Source organism: Mustela nigripes, chromosome 4 (assembly GCF_022355385.1).
Source record: "Mustela nigripes isolate SB6536 chromosome 4, MUSNIG.SB6536, whole genome shotgun sequence".
NCBI lineage: Eukaryota > Metazoa > Chordata > Mammalia > Carnivora > Mustelidae > Mustela > Mustela nigripes.
The window spans coordinates 151,832,033-151,856,210 of record NC_081560.1 but is presented as its reverse complement, the minus strand read 5'-3'; the positions used below and the strand labels follow the sequence as shown (position 1 = coordinate 151,856,210).

General features: G+C 44.6%; 2 protein-coding genes across 6 annotated transcripts in view; one reads left to right on the top strand and one right to left on the bottom strand.

Moving 5' to 3' along the window:
* WDFY4 (WDFY family member 4) overlaps positions 1–24,178 on the bottom strand; it is a 281,403-nt gene that overhangs the window by 48,703 nt on the left and 208,522 nt on the right. Inside the window, exon 48 of one of the 5 annotated variants that reach the window (XM_059397996.1) lies at positions 1,973–2,013. The exons of the other annotated variants lie outside the window; for them this stretch is intronic. Within the exon in view, the coding sequence (XP_059253979.1) occupies positions 1,973–2,013 (41 nt within the window). The remainder of the gene's footprint in view (positions 1–1,972; positions 2,014–24,178) is intronic. 5 annotated transcript variants of the gene reach the window in all.
* Positions 7,294–22,421, top strand: LRRC18 (leucine rich repeat containing 18). The gene is made up of 3 exons (XM_059395875.1): positions 7,294–7,531; positions 16,757–17,612; positions 20,662–22,421. The coding sequence occupies exons 2-3, from the start codon at positions 16,849–16,851 to the stop codon at positions 20,681–20,683; spliced, it is 786 nt and encodes a 261-aa protein (XP_059251858.1). The 5' UTR covers positions 7,294–7,531; positions 16,757–16,848; the 3' UTR covers positions 20,684–22,421.

The following is a 24,178-nucleotide window of genomic DNA, read 5'->3' as shown; positions in this document are numbered from 1 at the left end:
CTCTTTCCTTTTGCTTTAATACTTTTCAAAATGTGCAGTGCTTGGATTTATTTTGTAGTTCAAATTACTTATCTGCTAATTATTTTATTTAATTTCATTTGGGTAGTGTAATTTCGGGCATATTTATTTATTTCTATGTATGCATTTTCAAATTTTTCTACAATGTTATTATTTGCATAATAGTTTTCATGGGTAACTTTTTGCTGGTCTTCTCAATGTCTGGCAATTTAGTTTAAAGGAAAAAACTGAACAAAAAGATTATAAATGTACAAATATATTTGTTGCAGCCCTAGTCACGACAGCACCAAATTGGAAACAAGAGGAAAAGCCCAGTCAACCAGATTCAGTATTACACATTCTATTGAGCAGTAGATTTTAGAAATTACACATCAGCATTTAACATAATATTAAGTGAGACAAAAATGACTATATAATTGTACGGTTTATACGCGCATTATGGTCATTCCGACTTCATCGTGTGAAAAGGGCACAAAGAGAAAAACGCAAGAAATAATTAAATTCAAATAAGCAGATAAAAGATAGCTCTCTCACAGATCAAAGAGCTGAAAAAGCTATTTGGACAAATAACGAGGAAGACGAATGATATTTCATGGGACTGACTCTGTGCTTTATATAAAAGTAAGGTGTTTGTCCCTTAAAAGGGGCAAGCATGGCTGCTCTTCCGTTAGCAATGTCCACTTCCGGTGTGGCCATGGCAGGCCAGTTCTGTCTGGTGGAGAAGTATCCACCATGCTGCTGGGGGTGGCAGAAAGGAAAGCCCCCCCCAACAAGAAACTGGAGGAGCCCAGGCCCCAGGCGCCCCCCCTCACCCCCCGACCCTGCCACGAGGACAGCTCCTGCGCCTGCGCCTGTGTGTCCTGGAGACCTCTCAGCTATTGTGTTCCCACCTTGCAGGCTGGCGTCAAGACTATGCTAATTAACTCCAGGTCCCAAGTCTCTTGTTGCCTGGTGACAAAGTTTCACAGTGGAGGAGGAGGAACTGGCACAAACGGGGTAAGTTTTCCTCTGGTGGTGGCCCTCATTTATCGATTTACTTGAACTCTGCCAAACAAACTTGGCTTTTTGCTCTCCTCCTTTGAGTAAGCAACTTTGGAAACGCTGGTTCTCTTGGTGTGCTTTATTTACAAACCCTAGACACGAGCTAATTCATTATTTAAAGAGGAGGAAGCTGGCCCTGAGCTGCAGGCAGGAAGGGCAGCTAGCAGGGGCCCGAGCTGGGGACCCAGCCGGCCTTTCTTGGGTGCCTGGGGCCATGGCCAGCTTGGGAAGGACAGTGTGTGAGTCTCTGGGACATTGGGGTCACACTTGGGTCTCTTTCCAAAGTCTGCATCTGGAGCATTTTGCTGTTCCACAGGCAGAGGTGACTAGAATTTGAAATGCTTCTTAACCCCACCAGTGACTGACCCATCGGGGGAGTGCAGGGTGGCTACACTTCTTTACTCAGGAGGCTGGAGCCTAATGACTGCTGACCGGAGTGGGGTTTGGGGGCACACGCCATCTTTTGAGAAGTCTGGAAGCTAACTCTCTTCACAAGCTGTCCTGAATGCTGGGACCCATTAACAAGCAGTCATGTCCTAGGCTGGGGTGGGCCTTGCAAGGAGAGACTCTTCAAGGAACACACTGGAACACCTGCCTATGTCCCTATTTCCAAGACAGGTATAATGGGAAAATGCAGGTGCTCCTAGTTCCGGTCTTTGTGACTTTGGATAAGCTACTTGGCCTCACTGAACCTTGGTTGCCATATCCGTCCAATGGAGATGAAAACCAATATATAGGTGGTTATAAGAATTCCTTATAATGTTTGTAAAATGTCTGGCCTGTAATAGGTGGTCAGTATAATTGCTACACACAGTCTGAAAGCAGGAACTGAATTCAAATATGTTAAAGCTACGCAGTGTCATTGCTTTGCAAAGGGTCTGGCACATAGTGAGTTCTCAATACATTTACGAACCGTATGTGATGTTACGTGAACTGAGTCCTGAACACCAGCTCCTGTGGGATGAAATGAGGAGTCAGAAAGGTTAGGAAATGTGTACGAAGTCACATATCTAGAGAGACAGAGCTGCGACTGGTCTGTGACTCACATGCCTTCTGGCCGGAGTCTGAGCCTGCAGGGGAAATGGAAGCACTGAGCCAGACACTGCCCATTCTGCAGAGACCCTGAGCCCCACCATTGTCTAGAGACCAATTTTTAAGGCCCAGTTCTTGGTGGCTCCAATTTCCTCTTGGAATTACCATTGCTATCAAGAGGTGAGGGTGACTTCATGCTCTCTCCCTCCAGCCATCACCTATGTGATGGGAAAGTCAGACTGGGTGATGTTTCCTGGTCCCTGGTCTCCCTAGAACAGAAGGTGTGCAGGGAAAAATGCACCCCTCCAAACAGGCATGATGGGTCCCCCGGCTGCACAATCCATCGCCAGCCTTTCCATCCGCTGCCAGTTTGACTCATCGCCAACTTCTAGTTTCTTCCCAGTCTTGCATCACAGACCTCATCTCAGCCCCCAGAGCGAGGTCGATAACACACACATGCTATCTCTGCCGTGAGGGATGAATCTCAAGGGTGAGGCTTGACCTGGTCTAGAGAGAGAGTTACACAGAACCTCGTTCCACTGAGGCTACTGTTTGGAAAATATGAGTCAGGAGCTTCCTTGTCAACCCAGAGGGCCAGATTTATCACTGGACTTTGTAAAATCAAACTTCCACGGAAAAGCCGAATGCCAGTTCAGCCCCCAGACAAGAGGACTGAGCAGCGTGTGACTTTGACAGGGGACACACTTGGAGGCTCAGGGCTTTCTCCGTAAAGTGGGGTGGATGGATCAAATGAGATAATGCACGCAATGCACTTGGACATAAACTTAGCGTTCAGCATGAGAGGAAACATGTGTAGAAAATGCCAGGCCCGCTAGAACGGCAGGCTGCATTTTCTCTTTGACCCACACATGCAACCCAGAAGACCATTCTAATTCTGCTTCTCCCACATACGGTAAATATGCGCCATCCTTCTCCTTCCTATGCCCCTGGTAGTCATCATCTTCTGCCTGCAAGGGGCTATCTCCATCTACTCTTCCTTCCCTACCTCTGAGACTTCCCAGCAACCAGGGTGATGCTGTCCCCCCTCAGGCAGGCCCTCCCCAGCCCTTTGTCCTCATCTTCTACCCTCTCCTTACTGTCTCTGTTCCAGCCCTTGAGACATCTCCTTTCTAGTAAACACCACAAGCTCCTCCCAGCTTGGTAGGCCTTTGCCCTGGTGCACCCCCCACCGCACAAGGGAGTTCTTCCCCAAATCCTCCCATGTGCCCTCATTTTAGTGTCAGTTCAAACGTCACCTCAGAGAGTCCTTGCTCCACCTTCTGAGTCTAAATTAGGCCACCCCTCCCCAGTATTCTTTCCCTGATCCTGGACATTCCCTTGGACCTCCACCAGGTTTGATTTTTTTTTTAATTTAATTTAATTTTATTTTTTCTCACTCTTCCAAGATTCATTGTTTATACACCACACCCAGGTTTGATTTTTTTGCAGAGTGTCTATACCGGCTGAAATGATCTTGGGCCTTTTTGTTTGTTTTTATTCATTGATTTGCTTCGCCTGAAATAGGAGCTTCGTGAGAAGTATAGCAATGTCTACCTTGTTTACTGTGTCTCTTCCAACCTGACCCTGACCAATAGAATGACTCAAATACAAATTGTTGAATGAACGAACGAATGAATGAGCAAGTGAGTAGCTTGGGTTGTAGCAAGCTCTAGAGGTTAACAGTGGACAAAGGTATAATCATAGCTTCTAATTGCTGCTATGTTTTTTCTTTTATTATTAATATTATCATTAATGATTTGTGTTTAAAGGTTGCAAAGACTTTTGTCCTTGGGAATAAGCAAAAATTTTTCCACAAGTCTTACATCCGGCTACTCACTCCAGGGACGTTTTCTTTCCCTTTGGCCGAACCCAATTAAAGTTTCATTTGTCGTACTGCTAACCCACTTTCCAGCCTCACTGCACACTTAATCTCACAGCCAAAAAGTTCATCACACCCTTGTATGCATCTGTTTGGAAAGTCTTCCTGTCCTCAAGGGTGTCCCACCCAGGGCTGGGTACGCACTTGGTGACTGATAATTATTTGGTGTGAAAGTGACGACTTTCCCCGACAGATTTCTCCTTTAAAAAATAGTCTGCATGTTCTAGAAGCCCTTTCAAAGTAGGTGCATAAATAGTGGGTCAAGAGGGATTCCACAGCAGTTGTGGGATCTGGGAGGAAGCTGACCCCTGGCTAGGGTCGTGGGAGCTGGGATGAGCTTGGTAAACACCTAGAATCCATGCCTTCAACCAAGACTGACTGAAGGCCTCCTCCATTCCAGGCACTGGGAGTACAGCATCTGATTAGGGGTTGGGGGGGAGAGAAAGGCACAGACGATAAAAATAAGCACAACAAGTAAGCCTATTAGAAATAATATTCAGGTGATAAGTATCATGGAAGACAGTGCAACAGAACAAGGAGGATCAGGACACGCTGGGGTTCGGTGTGCTTCATTAATTGGGGCATCCGGGCAGGCTGAATTGAGCAGGTAAATTTTACCCAAAACCTTGAAGAAGATGAACAGGTCGGTCAAGTAAGTATCTGAGTGAAGAACCTTCCAGAAGGATGAAAGAGCTGGAGCAAAGGCTATAAAAAGGAGTTTGTAGGGGTGGATTAGAGGAATGGCCGGGCTGAGTGGTGGATGTGGAGTGAGTGTGGCTGTGAGTGGTGGAGGACCCTTCAGAGAGGAGGCAGTGGGTCAGGCCATGAAGCCACTGGTAAGTGTCCGGCCCTTATCTGGGTGAGACAGGAGTCACTGGAGGGGTGTGCACCAAGGAGTAAAAGGGAGGGACTTGCTGTGGTAACAGAAATCCTCTGGCTGCTGTGTCGAGAACAGATTGCACAGGACAAAGACAGGTGCAGGAAAATAAGACAGGAGGCCGCCGCCAAGGCCCGGTGGCAAACGGTAGTGACTCAGCTCAGGGTAACCCCCAGACACATGGTGGGAAATGGTAGGATTCTGGATAGACCCTGAGCACAGAGCGAGCAGGATTTCCTGACAGACCAAACATGTAACCTAAGAGGCAAAGGGGTGTTGAGTGTGATGCCATGGTCTGGGCCCCAGCCAGCATCTGGGGCCGAGATGCTGTTGCTGTCGGCCTGGCTGGAGGAGGCTGTGGGGGCAGCGCGGGGGACAGGGAGATTGGTTTGGGACACAATGTGTTTTGGTGTCTTCGCATAGTGCAAGGAGCAATGTTAAGTAGGCAGAAAGATAAAGAAGTCTGGGGTCAGAGGGCAAGGTCTAGACAAAAAACAAAAGTTGGGGAGTCATTGGTGTATTTAAATAAAGACACTAGGTGAGATCACCCAGGTATAGGGTGTAGACTGAGAAGAGGTGAGTGGTTTGGCCATGGCCCCCAGGGAGCCCATGGCAGACACAGTTCTCATCCAGCCCGGACAGCTCCCTGCCATGTCTGGTTTATGTCCACTACCCCCGAGAGCTCCCATCCAGTGGGCTGCACGTAAGAGGTCCTGTGCACGGTTGCTTGCTGGTGGCCCTGAGACCCTGTCCGAGAGCACACCTCACAGTGACGTGCCAGTCCAGTACCACACTATGGCTGATGCCAGCCAGGTGGCTGGGTTTTCTCCAGTCTCTGGTAGAAATTAGAGCGGAGGGGACCTGGGCTTGTCTGTGATGGCCTTGGAGGAAGTGTGGGGACTGGCTCTCTCTCTCTGGTATGACATGCTCTGGGGATTTTTCTCACAATAGCCCGAGTATCATTTGGAAAATAAGCAATAAGCCAGGTCACGTCTGTTCTCGTTTTGTTTGTTTGGTGTGTTTTTGCTGTTGTTGTTCTTTTTGCTTATTTTGTTTTTGATTGTGCCTCTGGCCTGCCTGCCTCCCTTTCTTCTCTCTCTCCCTTCCACCGCCCACCCCCTTCTCTCTTTACCCTCCTTCCATTTTCCTTCTTCCTTCTCCCCGGCGCTTGTCCCCCCCTTCCCCTCTGCCGAGGGCCTTGCCATCTGTTTCCTCCATCCAAAACACCCTCCCCATCTCCCTGGATCCCTGCTTCCTTCAGTCTCTGCCCGGCTGTCTTCTTCTCAAGGAGGCCCTTCCTGGTCACCCTCTCCAGAAGCGTACGCCCCCTTCCCTCCCCCCAGCACCATCTCTGTTTCTTTTGTCACAACTCTTTCTCCTCCTAGCACTCCTTGCCACCTGGCATTGTACACTTCTCTGCTTTTGCTCCTCTCCCGCTTCCTGTGGCTTGCTGTATGAAACCACGCCCATCCACAGCGGCTATCAGGTACCTATGGTTAATGAATGAGTAAATCCAAAAGAGCCATGGGAAGTTCAACTGTCCCCTTACGGTCGATCTTCAGGGCTCCATTCTTGGGGGTCCTGTGGCTCAAGGAGCTGTCTCCTTGTCCCCCAGGATAAAGTAACCTAAAGTGCACCCGGTGAGGCAGAGATGCCACAGTAAAGACGTGGGGCTGTGGAGCCTGAATCCGATTTCTACTCCGTGGGACCGCTGGAGTTGTGGCTCCACTGTTGACCAGTTACGCTGTCCTGATCATGCCACGATTTCCCCTCTCCCCCAATACAGGAAGGCACAGCACAGGCCTCCAGGGCTCGCCTATGCTCACCCCACCTTCAGAAGCAGCCACTTTTGTGATCCTATTCACAGAAGGGGGAGCTGAAGCTCTGTGAGGCTCAGGGGACTGTCCAGGGTCCCCCAGATGGTAGAGGGGGAGGCAGAAGTCACCCCAGGTGGTCTGAAGCCCCTGTACTTTTCACCCTTCCAGGCCGCTTTTCGGAGCCCATTGCCTTATCTGCAGGGGAGGCCTAGGCCGTGGGGAGAAAATGCAATAGCATCTATCTGGCAGTAGCAGTATTTAAACCCCGTTGGTTGAAACTGAATTAGCGCTCATCTCTAAAGGTCTGCGGGTGCCAGGAATGACTGGTCCTTCTGCTTTCCTGTGTGCGGAGGTTGGTTTGTGTGTTTTGAATGCGTTCGCTGATGAACAAGGCATTTCTAGTCTGTTAAACTAATAATCTTAATATTTTATTTTAATCGTAAGGCACCTATTCCCTTTTGTTCCTTTAACAAATCCAATTAAAACAGAGTACATTCAGAATTACAAAATAGATGCTATTAAACCAATAAGAAATCATAATCTTCTGTTACTGGGCCATGTGACCCCCTGGGAACTTTTGCTCCAAATAAAAGTTGAATTCTTATTATCCGCCAGGGGAAGGGGGCAGTTTGACAGATAACAGCATGAGTGAGCCGCACGGGTGCTCAGGACGGAGAAGTAAATAATATTAAGGGTAGACAGAGCTGTACACGCATAATAGCCCAGGAAGACACTTAGAGCCGCACTGATCCGATTAACCAGATAACTGCCACATGGAGTGAACCTGATGATTCCCACACAGACACTCTGTTTGCTGCAGCTCTATTATCATGGAAAGGATGTTCTACCCAGAAGCCTTGGAATAAGGTGAGCTGTGGGAGTTTGGATAAACTACTTCATGCCCCACTCCCCCCCATGGCGTGCTTATCTTTGGGTAGGAGGACTATTCTCACCTCAAGGGAGGGTAGTGAGGACCAAATGAAATGGCTAAGGGAGGTGGCGGGAAGCAGAGGGCATGATGTGCCTCTAGGGGTTGAGCATGCGTGTGGGAGGGGGAGGGAGTAGAGAGAATCATGTGATTGACACAGGGGGGTAGCCTGTTGTCTGGAAAGAGCACACGAGCAACTCACAGGGATTAGACTTTACAGTAAGCCTGCACAGTGAAAATCAAACTTCTGGTGGTCTGCATACAGCCTCTCAGCGCCCCTACATAGCCAGCAGCCCCCCAGAGGAGAAGAGGGCCCCAAGTCTCTGGTGAGAACCTGGGAAGGTGGGGGCTACCATTCCTCGGCCATACTGGATGAAAAATCTGTATCTTCACATTCTTGACATGTTCAATGTGGCAAGAAGCTCACACCATGGGGGAGCTTGGGGACGGCCGAGGGACAAAAGATTCCAAAGCCAGAGGTGGCACATCTTTTGGGGACATGCGGGACAAGCAGCTTTAATTTCTGTTCTAGGTATATTTTGCCCTGGGAATGCTAGGATTCCAGAATGCCTTCTTCTCCTTGGAGTCACGGGGCTGGCAATGTGCCCCCACCCACCCTAGGAATAGGATATAGGAAATAGTATTTCCTATTGCTAGAGCAATGGCAACAGTAGACAGAGGAAAGAAAGGCAGCCTAGTATAGCACAGAGATCGTACGCTTTGGTATCAGACATATCTGTGTTTGCTTTGGCTGTGCTACATTGTCTGTGTTACCTTGGGAAAGTCACTTGATTCTCTGAGCCTCAGTTCTCTTATTCTAAAGATAGAATGAACCTCTGAGTCATTGCTGTAGAGATAGAGGAAGGGCTCAGCCGCAGCTCTGCAGTCGTGACTTGCCACGACATGTCACCCAAGTGAATGATGCTGAGTGGATCTGATGATGATGTCAGAAAATGCGCATGATCGTGGGGGCCCTGTAAGACTCCACGCCTGCTGTCTGCATCTCTCTTGCCATGTGTATGGTAGAGCTGTTGCTGTGAGCTCCGCAGACATCCTTCTGTCTCCAGTCTGTCCCCTATCCCCTTCCTAGTAATCTGTCTTTCTGCCTACAGGAAAGAGGGGCTCAACATAACACAGCTGGGGGCAGGAATGGAAAAAATAAAAGCACTTCATGTTTACACCCCCCAGTGAGCCTGTATTCCGGAAACCAGCTACCCTGTAAAGCAAATAGATGAACGCACAGTTCCTGGCCCAGGGTGGGCACTGGACAAATGATAAATCTTTCCCCCAGGGCAGACTGGGCCCAAGTCAAACATTAGTGCCTATTTTGGAGCCCTGGCCAGAAGGTCCAAGGGCAGCTCACAGACGGTCCCAGAGGACACAACCACATCTTCACCTGCCACCTGGCTGCCTCTTATGAGAAGACACAGATGTTTGGGGAAGGGGCAGAGGGCACATGGAATGATTGGAAGCCACATGGGTAGTCACAGTGGAGGGGAGGCTGGCTCCTTATGTGTCCAGGGAATGGGTCTTATGAAAGTCAGGAGAGAGAATAAATGCAGTGCCTTTGGAATGACTGATTCTACTGAAGGAAGTTTACATCATTTCCCCTTAAGAGATGGCCTGCAAGCAAAAGATACTTCTCACTCATACAGCATGACCTTTAGAGCTTTAGACTTTTAGTATTTAGAGCTAACTTTTTTAAAAGATTTTATGTATTTATTTGACAGAGAGAGATCACAAGTAGACAGAGAGGCAGGCAGAGAGAGAGAGGAAAGCAGGCTCCCCACTGAGCAGAGAGCCTGATGCAGGACTCGATCCCAGGACCCTGGGATCATGACCTGAGCCAAAAGCAGCGGCTTAACTCACTGAGCCACCCAGGTGCCCCTAGAGCTAACTTTTTAAGTTAGCTCTAAATACTGGCTGGGAAACAGCTGTGACTTTTGGGCTTTGGGCTCTATAGTGTGTCTGTCCTGTGTCTCAATGCATTAGTCAAGAGTGAAATAATTATTGTGAGATCACATTAGCGAGATGTTAAAGATATCAGATATATACAGAGTCAGTCTTAATTACAAATATAAAGACACATGAGTGCAACACACAAGATAAACTCTATTAGCATAGTGATGATAACAATCTTACAACTAAAAATGCCTGCAAATATTTTGATGGCATGAAAATATAGGTTGCTGTTACATTTTTAATTTAGATATCCACGGGGTGTCCCACCATGCTGTTTGATTCACGATGACTAGATAGAAAAATTAATTAGAAATTAGAGTCAACCAACTGGTCCAGTTTTTCCAAAGTATAAAAACCAATTGTTCAGGACAAAAAGACCCAGTGCATTTAAAAACTTATTGTGTTAGGGCTTCTCAGCTATTCATTATATGAAACCTCTTATCTCTCCAACCATCCGTCCATCCATCCATCCATCCGTCCATCCATCTACGTCTATCCATTTATCAATTTGTATCTCCTTCTCTGTTTTCCAGCTGCCCTTTTGTGGGTTGCTACTCCCACTCTGACATTTGAGGATTCTGTGAATTGGTAATATCAGACCATCTAACCAGTTGTTGTTGAATCGAAAGATCATGAGTTTTACAATTCTTTTGCCCATATTTGTTCTCCTACTTGATGGGCAGAACTGGGCAGGATGCTGACCATTCCGAGTTGAATGAGAGAAGGGATACTCCTGGCCTTTGGGGGCTTCTGGCATTAGTCTGCTTCCAATGGTACTCAGCAGCTTAGAGGGTCCTCATGGACTCTGAGCAAATATAACACACCCTAATCTCTATAGCAAAGAGCAAGGTCCCCAGCCAGATAAGGTGGAAGAAGTATGAAGTGGGTGAGGGCTGATCATGCTTCACCTGGCCTGGAGCTGACTGCGGCCCCAGATATGCTGGGGAAGTGGCAGCATCTGTTATCCTAGCCCCTGCTTTGCCTTGCAGGCAATTCATAAGCAAGCTTGGAGCTAAAGGGCCTGTTGGAGAGAAGCTCTTTAATGGAAAAGTCCTCTGTGGGCAGCTCCAGGCTGCTGCCTTCCCATCATCAGAACTTGGGGGGCTTCTCATCAGGGTGTGGGTGGGCTCTGGGGAACAGACTCAGCAGGGCTCACCTGGCTGGTCTTCAGTGTACTGGAAGCATTCTTCTTATCCAGGGCTCCTCTAACCCATGTTTATTGTATTTGAGCTGAACTTTATCCCTGAGCTTTGGGGAGCTCAATAGGAGAATCAATAACAATCTACATTTTACCCCTTGGAGCTTGGGGACTGGCCCTCTTTACTGCTCACCTGTGCAGCAACTAATAGGCTCTCAGCATACTTCCTCTGTGAGTGAACAAACGAATGAATGTGGCAATAAGTACATCGATTTGCTTAAATTAGTCCCAAAGGACTAACACAAGGGTCACGAACAAAGGAAACTTTACTATTGTTCAGGCCCGGGAGACAGAATTGCCAAATAAAATATGGAACTATGCAATGTTTGGGACACAATGTATACTAAAAATTGTCCTTTGTTTATCTGAAGCTCAAATTTAGCTGGAAGTGTGTAATTTTATGGGCTAAATCTGGCACCTTGCCACGCAGAAAAGTCATTGTTAGCCATAAGATCAGAACACAGGTTCCCTTGCTCTTGGCCCATCTTTCTTTAAATTATGATTTCAATTCAAGTGCAGTAGGGCAGTTGCTCTGACATGCCATCTTGTGGGTGGCTGTTCCCTGCGCTGATATGCACGTGTGCCACAGCAATGCCACGTGGTACATTATCTGGATGCCCTTTACCGGGCAAAACAGGGCTATGTGGGCGCATCAAAAGTTGAGTCAATTATCATATGGTTTCACTTATTTGTGGAGCATAACAAATAGCATGGAGGACATGGGGAGTTAGAGAGGAGAAGGGAGTTGGGGGAAATTGGAAGGGGAGGTGAACCATGAGAGACTATGGACTCTGAAAAACAATCTGAGGGGTTTGAAGGGGCGGGGGGGTGGGAGGTTGGGGTACTAGGTGGTGGGTATTATAGAGGGCACGTATTGCATGGAGCACTGGGTGTGGTGCAAAAATAATGAATACTGTTATGCTGAAAATAAATAAAAAATAAATTAAAAAATTAAAAAAAAAAAAAAAGTTGCAGGCTTTCTAAACCAGGCCAAGCAAGGAGCCACAATGGACAGAAGCAGAAGTAGAGTCCTAAGTATTTTTAAGTTTTTTAAAAATTGTAAATTTGTGTAAACTTTCCTTTTTTTAGTGCACAGTTCCCTGGGCTCTAACATATGTACAGTTTCACACCAGCACCACGATCAGGATACAGGCAGTTCCGGCGCCCCAGAAAACTCCCTCCTTCTCTGCCCCTAGTCAAACCTCCTCTGCCTCTAGTCCCGGGCAACCACTCCTCTGTTTTCTGTACCATCATTGTGGCTTTTCCAGAACACCATTACGTGGAATCATTCATTATATGGGCTTTGAAGATTGGCTTCTTTTGTTCAGCAAAATGCTTTTGAGATGCATCCAAGCTGTCACGTGGATCAACAGATTTGTCCTCTTTCTGTTTCACAGTGTTCCGTGATAGGATATGCCACAGTTTCTTTATCCACCCACCCACTGCAAGGTCTTTGGATTGTTTTCTTCTGGTTTTGGCAATCACGAATAGAGCAGCTATAAACACATGCATAAGTTTTTGTGTGAACCTAAATTTTTGTTTTTCTAGGGTAATTGCCTAGTTGGGGAGATGTTGGGTAAGTATGGCAAGTATACAGTTCATTTTATAAGAAATTGCCAAACTGTTTTTTTGGAGGAACATTTTGAATTCCCATGAGTTTTCTGGTTGCTGTTTCCTCACCAAATCTTTGTACTATTTAGATTTCTTAAGGGTTTTTGCTTTTTTATTTTAGACATTCGAATAGCTGTGCAGTGGTATCTGTTTGTGATTTTAATTGGCATTTCCTAGTGACTAATGATGTTGAGCAACTTTTTGTGGGCGTATTTGCCAACCCTGTAACTTCTATGGTGAAAAATCTTGTTAAATCTCTTGGGCATTCTATTTTTATTATATTGTCTTCTTATTGTTGACCTTGAGTTCTTTGTAGATTCTAGTTATTTGTTGGACCTGGGATCTACAGATATTTTCTTCCATTCTATAGCTTGTCTTTTTCTTGATTTTTTTTTACAGAGCAGAAACTGTAAATATTGTGGAAGTCCAATTTGTCAATATTTTCTTTTATGGATTGTACTTTTGCCCAACTCAAGCTTATGAAGATTTTCTTGTATGTTTTCTTTTAGATGTTTCCTGGTTTTACACTTTACATTTATATCTGTGGTTCGTTTTGAGTTAATCTGAGTTCATTTCAATAGTTTGAGATGATTATTTTTGTTTGTTTGTTTGTGGGTAACCAATTGTTCCAGCACTATTTGTTGGAAAGTTCACTGTTTCTCCATTGACTTTCCTTTGAACTTTTGTCAAAAATAATTTGACCATTTGGCTGTTTTTGTGTGGCTCTAATTTCTGGGATCTGTTTTCTATTCCACTGATCTATGTATGTGTCCCTTCACCAACACCACATGTTGTAATTACATGATAAATTTTAAAACTGAAAGCATGATTCCCTTAACTTGATGTTTTCTTTTTTAGAATTTTTGGATTTCTAGTTTCTTTATCTTTTCAATATAAATTTTTTAAAAAGATTTTATTTATTTATTTGACAGACAGAGATCACAAGTAGGCAGAGAGGCAGGCAGGTGGTGGGCCAGGGTGGGGGAAGCAGGCTCCCTGCTGAGAGCAGAGAGCCTAATGCAGGGCTCGATCCCAGGACCCTGGGATCATGACCTGAGCCGAAGGCAGAGGCTTTAACCCACTGAGCCACCCAGGCACCCCTCAATATAAATTTTAAAATCTTTTCATTCAAATAATCCTGCTGGAATTTTAATTGATCTTTAGACCAATTTGGATAGAATTGATTCTTCATGATATTGAGTCTTTCAACTTATGCTATGTTTCTCCATTTATTTAGATATTATTTGCTTTATTTCATCAGTGTTTCATAATTTTCATCACAGAAATGCTGTACATTTTTATTACTTACATGAAATACACAAATTTTATTACTTATGTGAAATACACAAATTTTATTTGTGTATTATTATTTTTCAAATTTCAAATTCCAATTGTTTCTTGTTGGAATACATACGTTTTTTTGTGTGTGTTAACCAAGGTGTTAATTTATATCCTGTAACCTTGCTAAACTCAATAATTACTTCCAAGAGTGTTTTTTAAATTTGGTGGAACTTTCTAGGTGGATAAGCAGATTATCTGTGAGTAAAAAAGTTTTATTTCATTTTTCCTATCTGTATGCCTTTTATTCCTCTTGCATTATTGCACTGGCTAGAATTTCCAATATGATGTTGAATAGGCACACTGAGGGTTTACCTTCTTGCTTTGTTGCTAAACTTAGGGGGAAAGCATTTATTCAGTCACCAGGTATGATGTGAAATATAGGGTATGTGTGTGTGTGTGTGTGTGTGTGTGTGTGTGTGTGCATGCACGTGTCTTTTATTGGGTTAAGAGCCTTCATAAGTGGATGTTAACTTTTGTCATACATTTTTTTCAGCATCAGTTGAAATGATCTGTGCGGTGATCTACCTCTCAGCTCAACATTCAAAGCTTTTGGGTTCACAGTTTGGGATTGGGTACTAAAGATCTTGTTCATGGTTTTCTCCATGCATAGACATCTCAGGGTGTGTTCAGGAGTTCATATACAAGCTAATTAAACCCCCTCCTCTTTACAGTCACCCATTGGGGCTCTAAGAGTGGCTTCCCTCCTTGGTCTTCTGGATAGAATCTTGGGATTTTTATTTTCTAAATCAGCTGTGTACTTCCCTGCCACTATTTCTGCCTCTGGGGCCAAGTGGCAGTAGGGTAAAGAGAAAAAAGCAACATCCATTTCCTTGGGACAGAAGTTTGGTCAGAGACAATTGTTCTCCTCCCTCAGAGTTTTAGCTGCCTGCCTGGCTGACTCTAGTGATACGAGATTGCCTGGAGCTGAGCCAGCAGAGGATGGAAAAAACAAATGGGAAAAAAAAACAGGACATCTCCCTCATTCTCCACAACCCCAAGAGTCCCCCTTTCTTGGTTTTGAGCACAGAAGGGGGCTTTTCTTGTAAATCTTCCCATCACCATTGCTGCAAAGTTGGTCTTATTTTGAGTTACTTTTCCAATCTGTCTGATACTCTTTATCACCATATGATCAGATATCTTTTAACCTTAGCCTTCATCTTATCCTCCAAGAGCTGCTCCAGGAGTTCTGTCTGGGGCCTTTAGCCGCATTCAACCGGTGAGACAGGGAAGAGGGCCCTTGTTCCATCCTAACTGCAGCTAGAATCCCAGCCATCAGTTTTAGCCTGCTTTATCCTTTCTGGTTCCTCAATTCTGCATGATGTAAAAACTGCAACAGTGGTAAACACGGTACTGTCTTTGGTAACCAGCCAGCTATGCCTGAATGTGCTTAGTTCCTTGTTTCTAAAGACTGGGTTCAGCCTGCAAGGCCTGCTTGAAAGAACACCAGTGCTGCTGAGAGCTAAGAATGCTTCCGTTGGTTTACTCTGAAGATCTCCATCCCCGGAGGCTCTGATCCAGGATGACTTGTGTAGGGCTGGACCCTCTGACCTTAGCTAGGAATGGCAATAGCATGATTGATAGTAAGCCCCTGGAGGGTAATTTTTACCCACTTCCTTTTGACACTGAGGATTACTGAATGAGGAAAATGTGTGATGATAGACTCACATAGCCCAATTGCTGGTGCCTCATGTGTTTTGCAAACTTGGTTCCTGATAGAGGGCCTGAATAACGAACTACAGAAATCATAGGACATCTCTCCCACTCATGCCTGTAGGAAAATGGAGCTAATGTAATGATGTGTCTCCTGACAGTATGCTTTTGTCCAGGGTGGGAGCTTGGTCCTAGATAGAAAATCAGTAAGCAAAGGGCACCAGGTTTTAGAAAACAGCCCCTAGAATAGGACAGGATAGTTCTTAGCTAAAGATCTTCTTTACTCCCAAGCCTCAGTCTTCTTTTCTTTACAATGGAGATAATCCTATGGATCTTATTGGACAGTTGGAGATTAAAAGGAATATGTGCAAAGTTTCTGATAATGATATTTAACGGTTAACATTAATCAAGGTTTTACTATGTGCCAAGCACTGTTGTAAGCACTTTATGGCTTAGATAATTTACACTCCCCAAGAGCCCTATCAGAGGGCTGTTTTCATAAATGAGATAACTGTGGCACTGAAACTTTAAGAAAATTCTTTAATGCAGAGCTAGACTTCTAAGCCAAGCATTTTGAGGCCAGAATCTACCCATGCCTCTGTCCATTCTACTTCTCCATAGGGCAGCAGTCATAGCTAACATCAGACCTGTCAGTGCAGAGGTGTCTGCCCTGGGGCCGCAGCGTGAAGGAAGTGAGGGAGGAAGCATGGGGGTAGGAAGTAGAAAAAGACAGCATTCTCTTGCTGCCAAGCTCAACCCTGGCTCCTCCAGCCTCCTCACAGAGGTGTGGGCACCCACATGCACTTGCGGGCCGAGTGAAAGATGCTCTCTTGCTGTTCCTGACACACTGCAGTGACAGTAGCTCATGCCCAACTGTTGCCTCTGGGTCCGGGAAGAAGGTGAGGAGAGATGTAAGATGTGAGTCCATTCACTCCCACCTATTCCCTCATACCCAGGTTGTGCTGCTTCTGAGAACTCAGCAGTCCCCACCCTAGGGACTCATGGGATAACTGTAAGGGAACACTAGATTTATGTGAGGGTCTGGGAAGTAGCAGATAGTCAAGAAAACACACACACACACACACACACACAAACGTAGCCCTTGGTGGTGGTGTGTGGGGGTGGGGTATGCCTGAGCCCAGGACAGTGGAGAGATTCGTATGTCAGGGAATGGCACAGCCAGAGGAACATTGAGCATCCTTTTGGCTGACCCTGCACCCCCGAAGAGGACACTGAATTTGCTGAAGATCTCTGGCTAGGTGACTTCTGCTGATGCCCTAATTTCTGTCCACCCTCCTCATTCTCTCCTTTAACCACTAGCGAGTGAAGCATTACAGTTCAAGGGGAGTCTGGTGCCCTCATGTCAGCTCCTAACTAGACTTCTTTTCTCTTCTTGTCACAGTATATATAGCAGTTTCTTGTGACTTTTCCCTCAAGCCGACCACCCACCTATCAGAACAGCACACTTCAAACCTACGCCCTTACTAAAAGAACATGGCCAAGGGCGGGAAAGGCCCTAAGGGCAAGAAGATCACCCTCAAAGTGGCCAAGAATTGTATCAAAATCACATTTGATGGGAGAAAACGCCTTGACTTGAGCAAGATGGGAATTACCAATTTCCCCAAGTGTATCCTGAGACTAAATGATGTGGATGAGCTTGACCTTAGCCGGAATATGATCAGAAAAATCCCTGAATCAATCTCCAAGTTCCAGAACCTGCGGTGGCTGGACCTGCACAGCAACTATATTGACAAGCTTCCTGAGTCCCTCGGCCAGATGACGACTCTGCTCTACCTCAATGTCAGCAACAACAGGCTCATCACCAATGGGCTGCCTGCGGAGCTCAATCAGCTCAAGAATATCCGCACCTTGAACCTAGGCCTAAACCACCTGGACAGTGTGCCCACCACCCTGGGTGCTCTGAAGGAGCTCCATGAGGTGGGGCTCTATGACAACCTGCTGACCAGCATCCCCAACAGCATCTCCAAGCTCCCCAAGCTCAAAAAGCTCAACATAAAGCGAAATCCCTTTCCCAAGTCGGAGGAGTCAGACACATTCCTAGATACCATCAAGAGGCTGGACAACTTATATCTGGTAGAAGACAAAGATCTTTGTTCAAATTGCCTGAGAAAATGCCAACAGGCCCGGGACAAGCTGAACAAAATCAAGAATATTGCCACGGGAGCACCGAAAAAGGCCATCTTTTCCAATTTGGTCTCACCCAACTCCATGGCCAAGGATTCCCAGGAAGACTGGAGGTGACCAGGGACCCTAACCCTGAAGCAGGAAGGGAAAAGGGAGGGAGGAAAGAAGGTAGGGGGTGGCATCTACAGGGAACTGTGGGAGCCCTCTATTCTTGCAACAGCTCCTCTAGCCAAGCCCATAAAATACCTTTCCCTTCCTCCTTGGCTTGTAATTTTGTTGAATGAAGGGCTTTTAATTCTGTGTCTCTTCTATCCTCTCTGCATGCACACACCCACAGGTATAGGCACAACGAATCAGAAAAGGTCCATCCATCCCCGCTTCTTCCCAGAATTCTCCTGCCTATAGCCCATGACCAGGATAGCCATTACGGCCAGCACACTCTTAGTCACAGTGCAATTTAGGACCGACTGCCAGCTCCCAGATGTGGAGTTCATTCTGTGGGCATGCTTTGGCTCAGGGCTTCGGAGACCAGGAATCTCAGAGAATGGATTGGTAGGAAGGCAGATGGGCATTGAGTTTTGGGAAGGTGACCAAACTGAGCCACAGAGATGGGCAGATATTATCATTAAGTGTTGATAGGTAATGTCTTGTACTAAAGGCAGTCTTACCTTTTTTTCTCTTGTCTGCATATGCACAATTGGTTCTAGGAGCTTCCTAGACTGAATCTGCAAGCTCTTTACTGGCTGTGAATGAATGAGATTGCATTCCCATCTTTTCATATCCAGTTCTTTTCCAGACTCTTGTGAGAGTAAGGAAAGAATGGGTGCAGGTATGGGTCAGTGCAGTCAATAAATAAATACCTTACCAGGCACTGTGCTAGATACAGGGACTGGGTCAGCACGAGAAAGCTTGCCTTGTCCTGGGCAGACCAGTTGAAAGAAGACAGGACCAGATTATTGTCCGAGAAAGTAAGGCAATCAGAGCCAAGTGGTACACAGGTCTGGCCTGGCCTAGAGAAAAGCCAAAGATTCTGGAGCTGGACAGATCCAGGTCCAGGACAGCTCTGGTTTTTTCATTTCCCTGGACACCTTACTTAGCATTGGTTTGCTCATCTGTAAAGTGGGAATAGTATGAGCCCCAACTGGAAGGGCTGTTGCGCACCTATAGCAAATAGCACACAGAGGAAGTACTCAGCAGAAGTCAGTTCTCTGCATGAACTAAAGCTTGGTGCATCTCAAAGCTGAAATACTACTTTGGACGGTGTCCCTAGTCACAGTTAGTCTTGGGTAGAATTGACAATGGTGGAGAGAACCTTCTCTGTACGAGTCACTAACACCCACTCATCCCTTCCCGCTGCCTAAATAAGGGGAGGATCAAGGAAAATATGTTTAGGAAATCATTTTTTTTTTTTTTTCCGAATCAAGGCTTTCCTATGTTGGTGGCAAGTTTTGTTGTGGTCCATGGAAAAGCAGGGGGGGTCTGTTAATGCAGTGGGACTAGCTTGTTTCTTTTTCACATGATAAAGCACAGCAGACAGCATATTTCATTTCTTCAATCCTCGCTGCTTACTTTCCTTTGGAATGCTTAGCTGTGGCAACTCTTTCTCCAAAATCTCTGAAAATATGACTCAAAATTCCCTTTTCAACTTTTCCCTTTATTAAATGTTTTCCATTATGAAAATAACTAAACCCCAGCATAGTTTTAAATATAACATCTTAAACTATCCACAGCCCTACAGTGTGAGCCAGTGATCATAGTGACAGATTTCCTTACTAGTTATGGTTCTGTATATATTTTTATATGCAGTTAAAATGACAACATTTATCTCATTTTCATCCTGCTTTGAAATCCATGTTGGTACATGGTCTTAATAACCATAATTTAAAACATCTGTGAGCCTGTTGAACACACATAAGTTACTTTTGGGTATTCAAGTTGTTTCCAGAATTTCACTCCTAGAAATAATTTTGTGAGGCAAGTCTCTACCATGAAGACTTTATAAATTATTCTGCATTGTTTTCTTGCTGTAGCTTTATTATTGCAAATGTTAATAAGAAGCATGTTTTTTAAAATAATTTTTGATACCTGCTATCAAATAGTTATAATAGGATTATACATTTATGTATCTAGCAGTAGAATATTAGAGAATCTGTCTCGCTGCCTCGTGGTCAGCTCTGAGAGTATGTACCCTCCTTTACATTTCCCCCAGAAGTGATTTCCCAGAAGCCCTTCCCAAGACGAACAGAGCAGCCTCATCTGTGAAGTACATGATGAGATGTCCTGCCTTAGGCTCAGGAGGCACCCCTAGCATGTGGGGCCTTGAGCATGTCCTTGAGGTAGCCATTCTGTTTTAGCAACCTCATCTCTCACCAAGAAGTACAGAATCCATGCAGGACACATGATCCAAACACAGAGCGGTGCCCAGTTATTTGGATCCTACCCATTTCCATTCCTAACCCCTGGAGACATTTTTTTTCTTTAGCATTAATGTTCCCCTCTTAGTCACTCAAAGGAACTGGAAGAGAACAGGAAGGAAGCAAAAAAGTCTCCCTGTGCCCCTAGGCAGATCTTGTTCTGGACCACGCATTTGCCCCTTACTCTCTCGCCTGCTCCCCAACACCATACTTCTTCCATGGCCCTTGGTCCTCAACAACTCTCAAGCACTGGTCCTGGATTCACTGCCAGCTGAATGGTTGGTGTGCAAGATGACATTTATTTGCCATCATTGGTGCTTGATAATGCTTTCATTCTCACAGCCATGTCTTAGGAAAGCATTATAAATGTGTTTACCTTCACCAGGACTGATAAATAAATGGGCAGGTTTTGATTTGCCACAAGAGATGTTCATGGTAGATACCTTGTTAGCCAGGAAACCCTGGCAGCAGAATGAAGCAGAGTTTGGAGATAAAACAGGAGTCATCTTGCACATTTTCTTTATTCAGTCATTTTTCTTTCCTGAATATTGCATTAAGCCTAAAACACTTGCTAGGAAAACCATGAGGTTTTGCTTTCCTCAAACAGAACAAAAACCCCGTTTAGGCTAACCTAGTCCCTGCCCGCTCTGAAAGCCAGGCATGAATGATCCCTGTGTGACATCTTGCTGTGTTTTGCCTCCATGACCTGGAGTAAAATCACCTCAGTCTCTTGTGTCTCCATCCCCAGGATCCGTTCAACATCTCCCTAGAGTAGTTTATGGCAAAAACTTGAAGACTAATCAGCCAACAAGGATAAACGACTCTGAAGAAGAAAAGCCCTCGGTTAGGAGAAGAAAGAGAGTGGTAAGGGGAACATTCTGGAAGCTAGGCCTTGTGGTGCTGGCCAAGATACTGACTTGCTTCTTAAATTCACTTTGTCTCTCTTTGCTTTAGACCATTTATGTGTGAAAATGACTTTGGGAAATATTTGGTGAATTTTTTTTACATATATAGAGGAAATGTTTAAGAAAATGATAGACATAAGTCACAGAAAATTAAAGTTTTATAAGAAGACTTTAAGACTTAAAAGACTTATGGTCTTTATACTCAAACTGGTAAAGTCTCTACGCCAGTCGCCTATGGTAAGTTATGTATGTATAAAGCAATCCGTCAAGCAACTAAAATTTATACAAAATATTTACACAAAGATATATACTCAAAAGTATTGTAGATAAATCAAAGTAGAATTTTAACAAATTTTTCAGTAATACATGGGTAGGAAAAAAAAGAAAAAGAAAAGAAAACAGAAATGAACAACAGGAAAAAACATAAACAGGAAAACAAAAAATAAAATGGCAAACTTATATCCTAACATTTCAATAATTACATTAAACGTAAGCAGTCTTCTTTATTTGTAATGGCCCTAAACTAAAAACAGTCAAGTTTCTCTCAGTGGGCAAATGGTTAAACTCTAGTGTATCCATATCATGGAATACTATTCAGCAATAAAATGGGACATACTATGGATACATGCAATCATTTGGATGGATTTCAGTAGCATTAATCTGAGTAAAAAAGGCCAACCTCCATGGGTCACACACTCTATGACTCCATTTTTAGACCATTCTCTAAAGAACAAAATGATTGTGATGAAAAACAGATTAGGGGTTTCCAGGCTTTAGCACAGTTGAGAGGTGGTGGAAGGTGGGCAGGACCATAAAATAGTAGCACAAGAGATCTCTCTCTGTGGTGCTATAAACAACTCATCCTGTTATGGTGGTGGTGGTTATAAACTCTACACATAGGAGAAAATGACACAGAACTATGTATACATAGTATACCAATGTCAATTTCCTGGTTTTTAAATTGTACCAGAGTTAACATAAGATGTAACAACCATATACGGAAATTAAGAGAAGGCTGTGTGGGGACTCTATGTATTATTTTTGCAACTTACAGTGAATCTATAGTTATTTTAAAATAAAAAAATTTTTTAAACAATCTTGCAGCCTGGATGCAGCAATAAACAGATCCTTGTACATCTGCCAAGTACTAATTTATGAGTAAATATGACAAGCTGCAACCATCCCGAAGAGCTAAGGCATTTCAGGAGAAAGAGCACCTTGACCTCAGTTCACCAGACTAATCTAAAATTATCCATTGTTGATCTTGTCACTGAAGATGCTATAATAATAAAAAGTAAATGTATGGCTTCTCTATCCATGTTTCAGGTTTTCTGGTGGTGAGTGGGCACAAGGAGCAAGTTGGGTGGGGGACCTTGAACCAGTGGGCTACTCTTCATTTTTCTGGGTTTTCACCCCAACCCCTCCTGGCCCCATGGAAACAATGTGACTAAGCTGGAATGATAAAGGGGCCAGGCTTGGTATAGATAGAGAGGCTTAATTTCAGCTGTTACCTAGAAGTGGGTCTGAGGTCCTGGCTAAGGGTATAGCAAAGAAGAGATGTGAGCAAGAGAGATAAGAGTCACATGAACAGGGACTGAAACCAAGGTCTACACATGATCCACATAGGGCTCACTGCAGGTCACTGGACTCAGCTGCTCATGGCCTGCTGAGCCAACGATGTGAACAATTCCTAGGGACACCTGAGTGGCTCAGTCGTTAAGCATCTGCCTTCTGCTCAGGTCATAAGGCCAGGGTCCTGAGATCGAGCCCTGCATCAGGTTCCCTGCTGGGTTGGAAGCCTGCTTCTCCCTCTCTCACTCCTTCTGCTTGTCTTCCCTCTCTCTCTGTGTCTCTGTCAAATAAATAAATAAAATAATTTTTACAAGGATAGTTCCTAAATGCTGGGGCAATGGTTATACCACCAGTTGTTTAGTTCACCCCAGGTTTCAGCAACTTAGCTCTAGACACTGGGGTCTGAGCTCTGTTGTGTCTACAGTTACTCCTCCCCAAGCCCCTGCTTTCCCAAGAAGCACAAGAAGCATGTTTCTGCACTCAGTGATGAGGCTGAAGCTATCATTATCAGAGTGATCATGTACATGACAGATTCCTAGCTTCTCAGCTGGTCAACAGCAATGATCTCTGAAGAGCAGGACTGAAGGAGCAGTCATGAGGAGGAGAGACACTTGAATTTCAGCCTCCACACTGTGGGTGCTTCTGAGGGTGTGACTCATCGTCCTGCAAGATCATCATCTAATGGGAATTTATAGCTTCTTATGGTTGGTTTTCTAAGCTCTTTGTCTTTCATTATTTTTCAATGAAGATCTATAAAGAAAACTCTGACAACACTCAACTGTAGAACTTTGTGCCAAAAAAGAAAATGCATTTCCTTTTAAATGTTACATTTAAGTAAGCTATACAATTGAGAGAACATTTCAGAAACTACAAATACCCAGATACAATCAGGTCCCACATATAAGCTCTGCTTCACACCTAACAGTCTACTCTATTCTAGCCCAGGGCCACTTAGCTTTGATGATACAGGGAGCATTTCAGAGACCAGGGCTAGGGAAGGATGGAAGGATGCCTCTGGCCCCTTTGAAGGTGTGTGTGTGTGTGTGTGTGGTGTGTGTGTGTGTGTGTGTGTGTGTGTGTGTATGTGTGTGTGTGTGTGTTACCAGGTATTTATCCAAAGGATACAAACATAGTGATTCAAAGAGGCACATGCTCCTCAATGTTTATAGCATCAAGGTCCACAATAGCCAAAATATGAAGAGAGTCCAGATGTCCGCCAACAGATGAATGGATAAAAAAGATATTTTATATAATATATATATATGACTATTACTCAGCCATAGCAGAGAATGAAATCTTGCCCTTTGCAATGATGTGGATGGGACCAGAGCATATTATGCTAAGTGAAGTAAGTCAGTCAGAGGAAGACAAATACCGTATGATTATACTCATATGTGGAATTTAAGAAATAAAACAGACAAACATAGGGAAGGGAAGGAAAAATAAAGTAAGATGAAAATTGAGAGGGAGACAAACTGGAAGAGAATCAACTCTTGGAAACAAACTGAGGGTGGCTGGAGGGGAGGTGGGGGGGGAATGTGGTAACTAGGTGATGGACATTAAGGAGGGCACACGATATAATGAGCCCCGGGTGTTATATGCAACTGATGAATAACTAAACTGAAATTTAATAATACACTAAATGTTAACTAAATTGGATTTAAATAAAAAATTTAAAAACAAAATTGTGGGCTGTGTATAACAGAGATGTCAAGAAGAACAAGATAGGCATCCCAGCTTTGTGTTTCTCTGAGTTTTCTAAACTCTGGGTTCAGTACCAACTGAGAC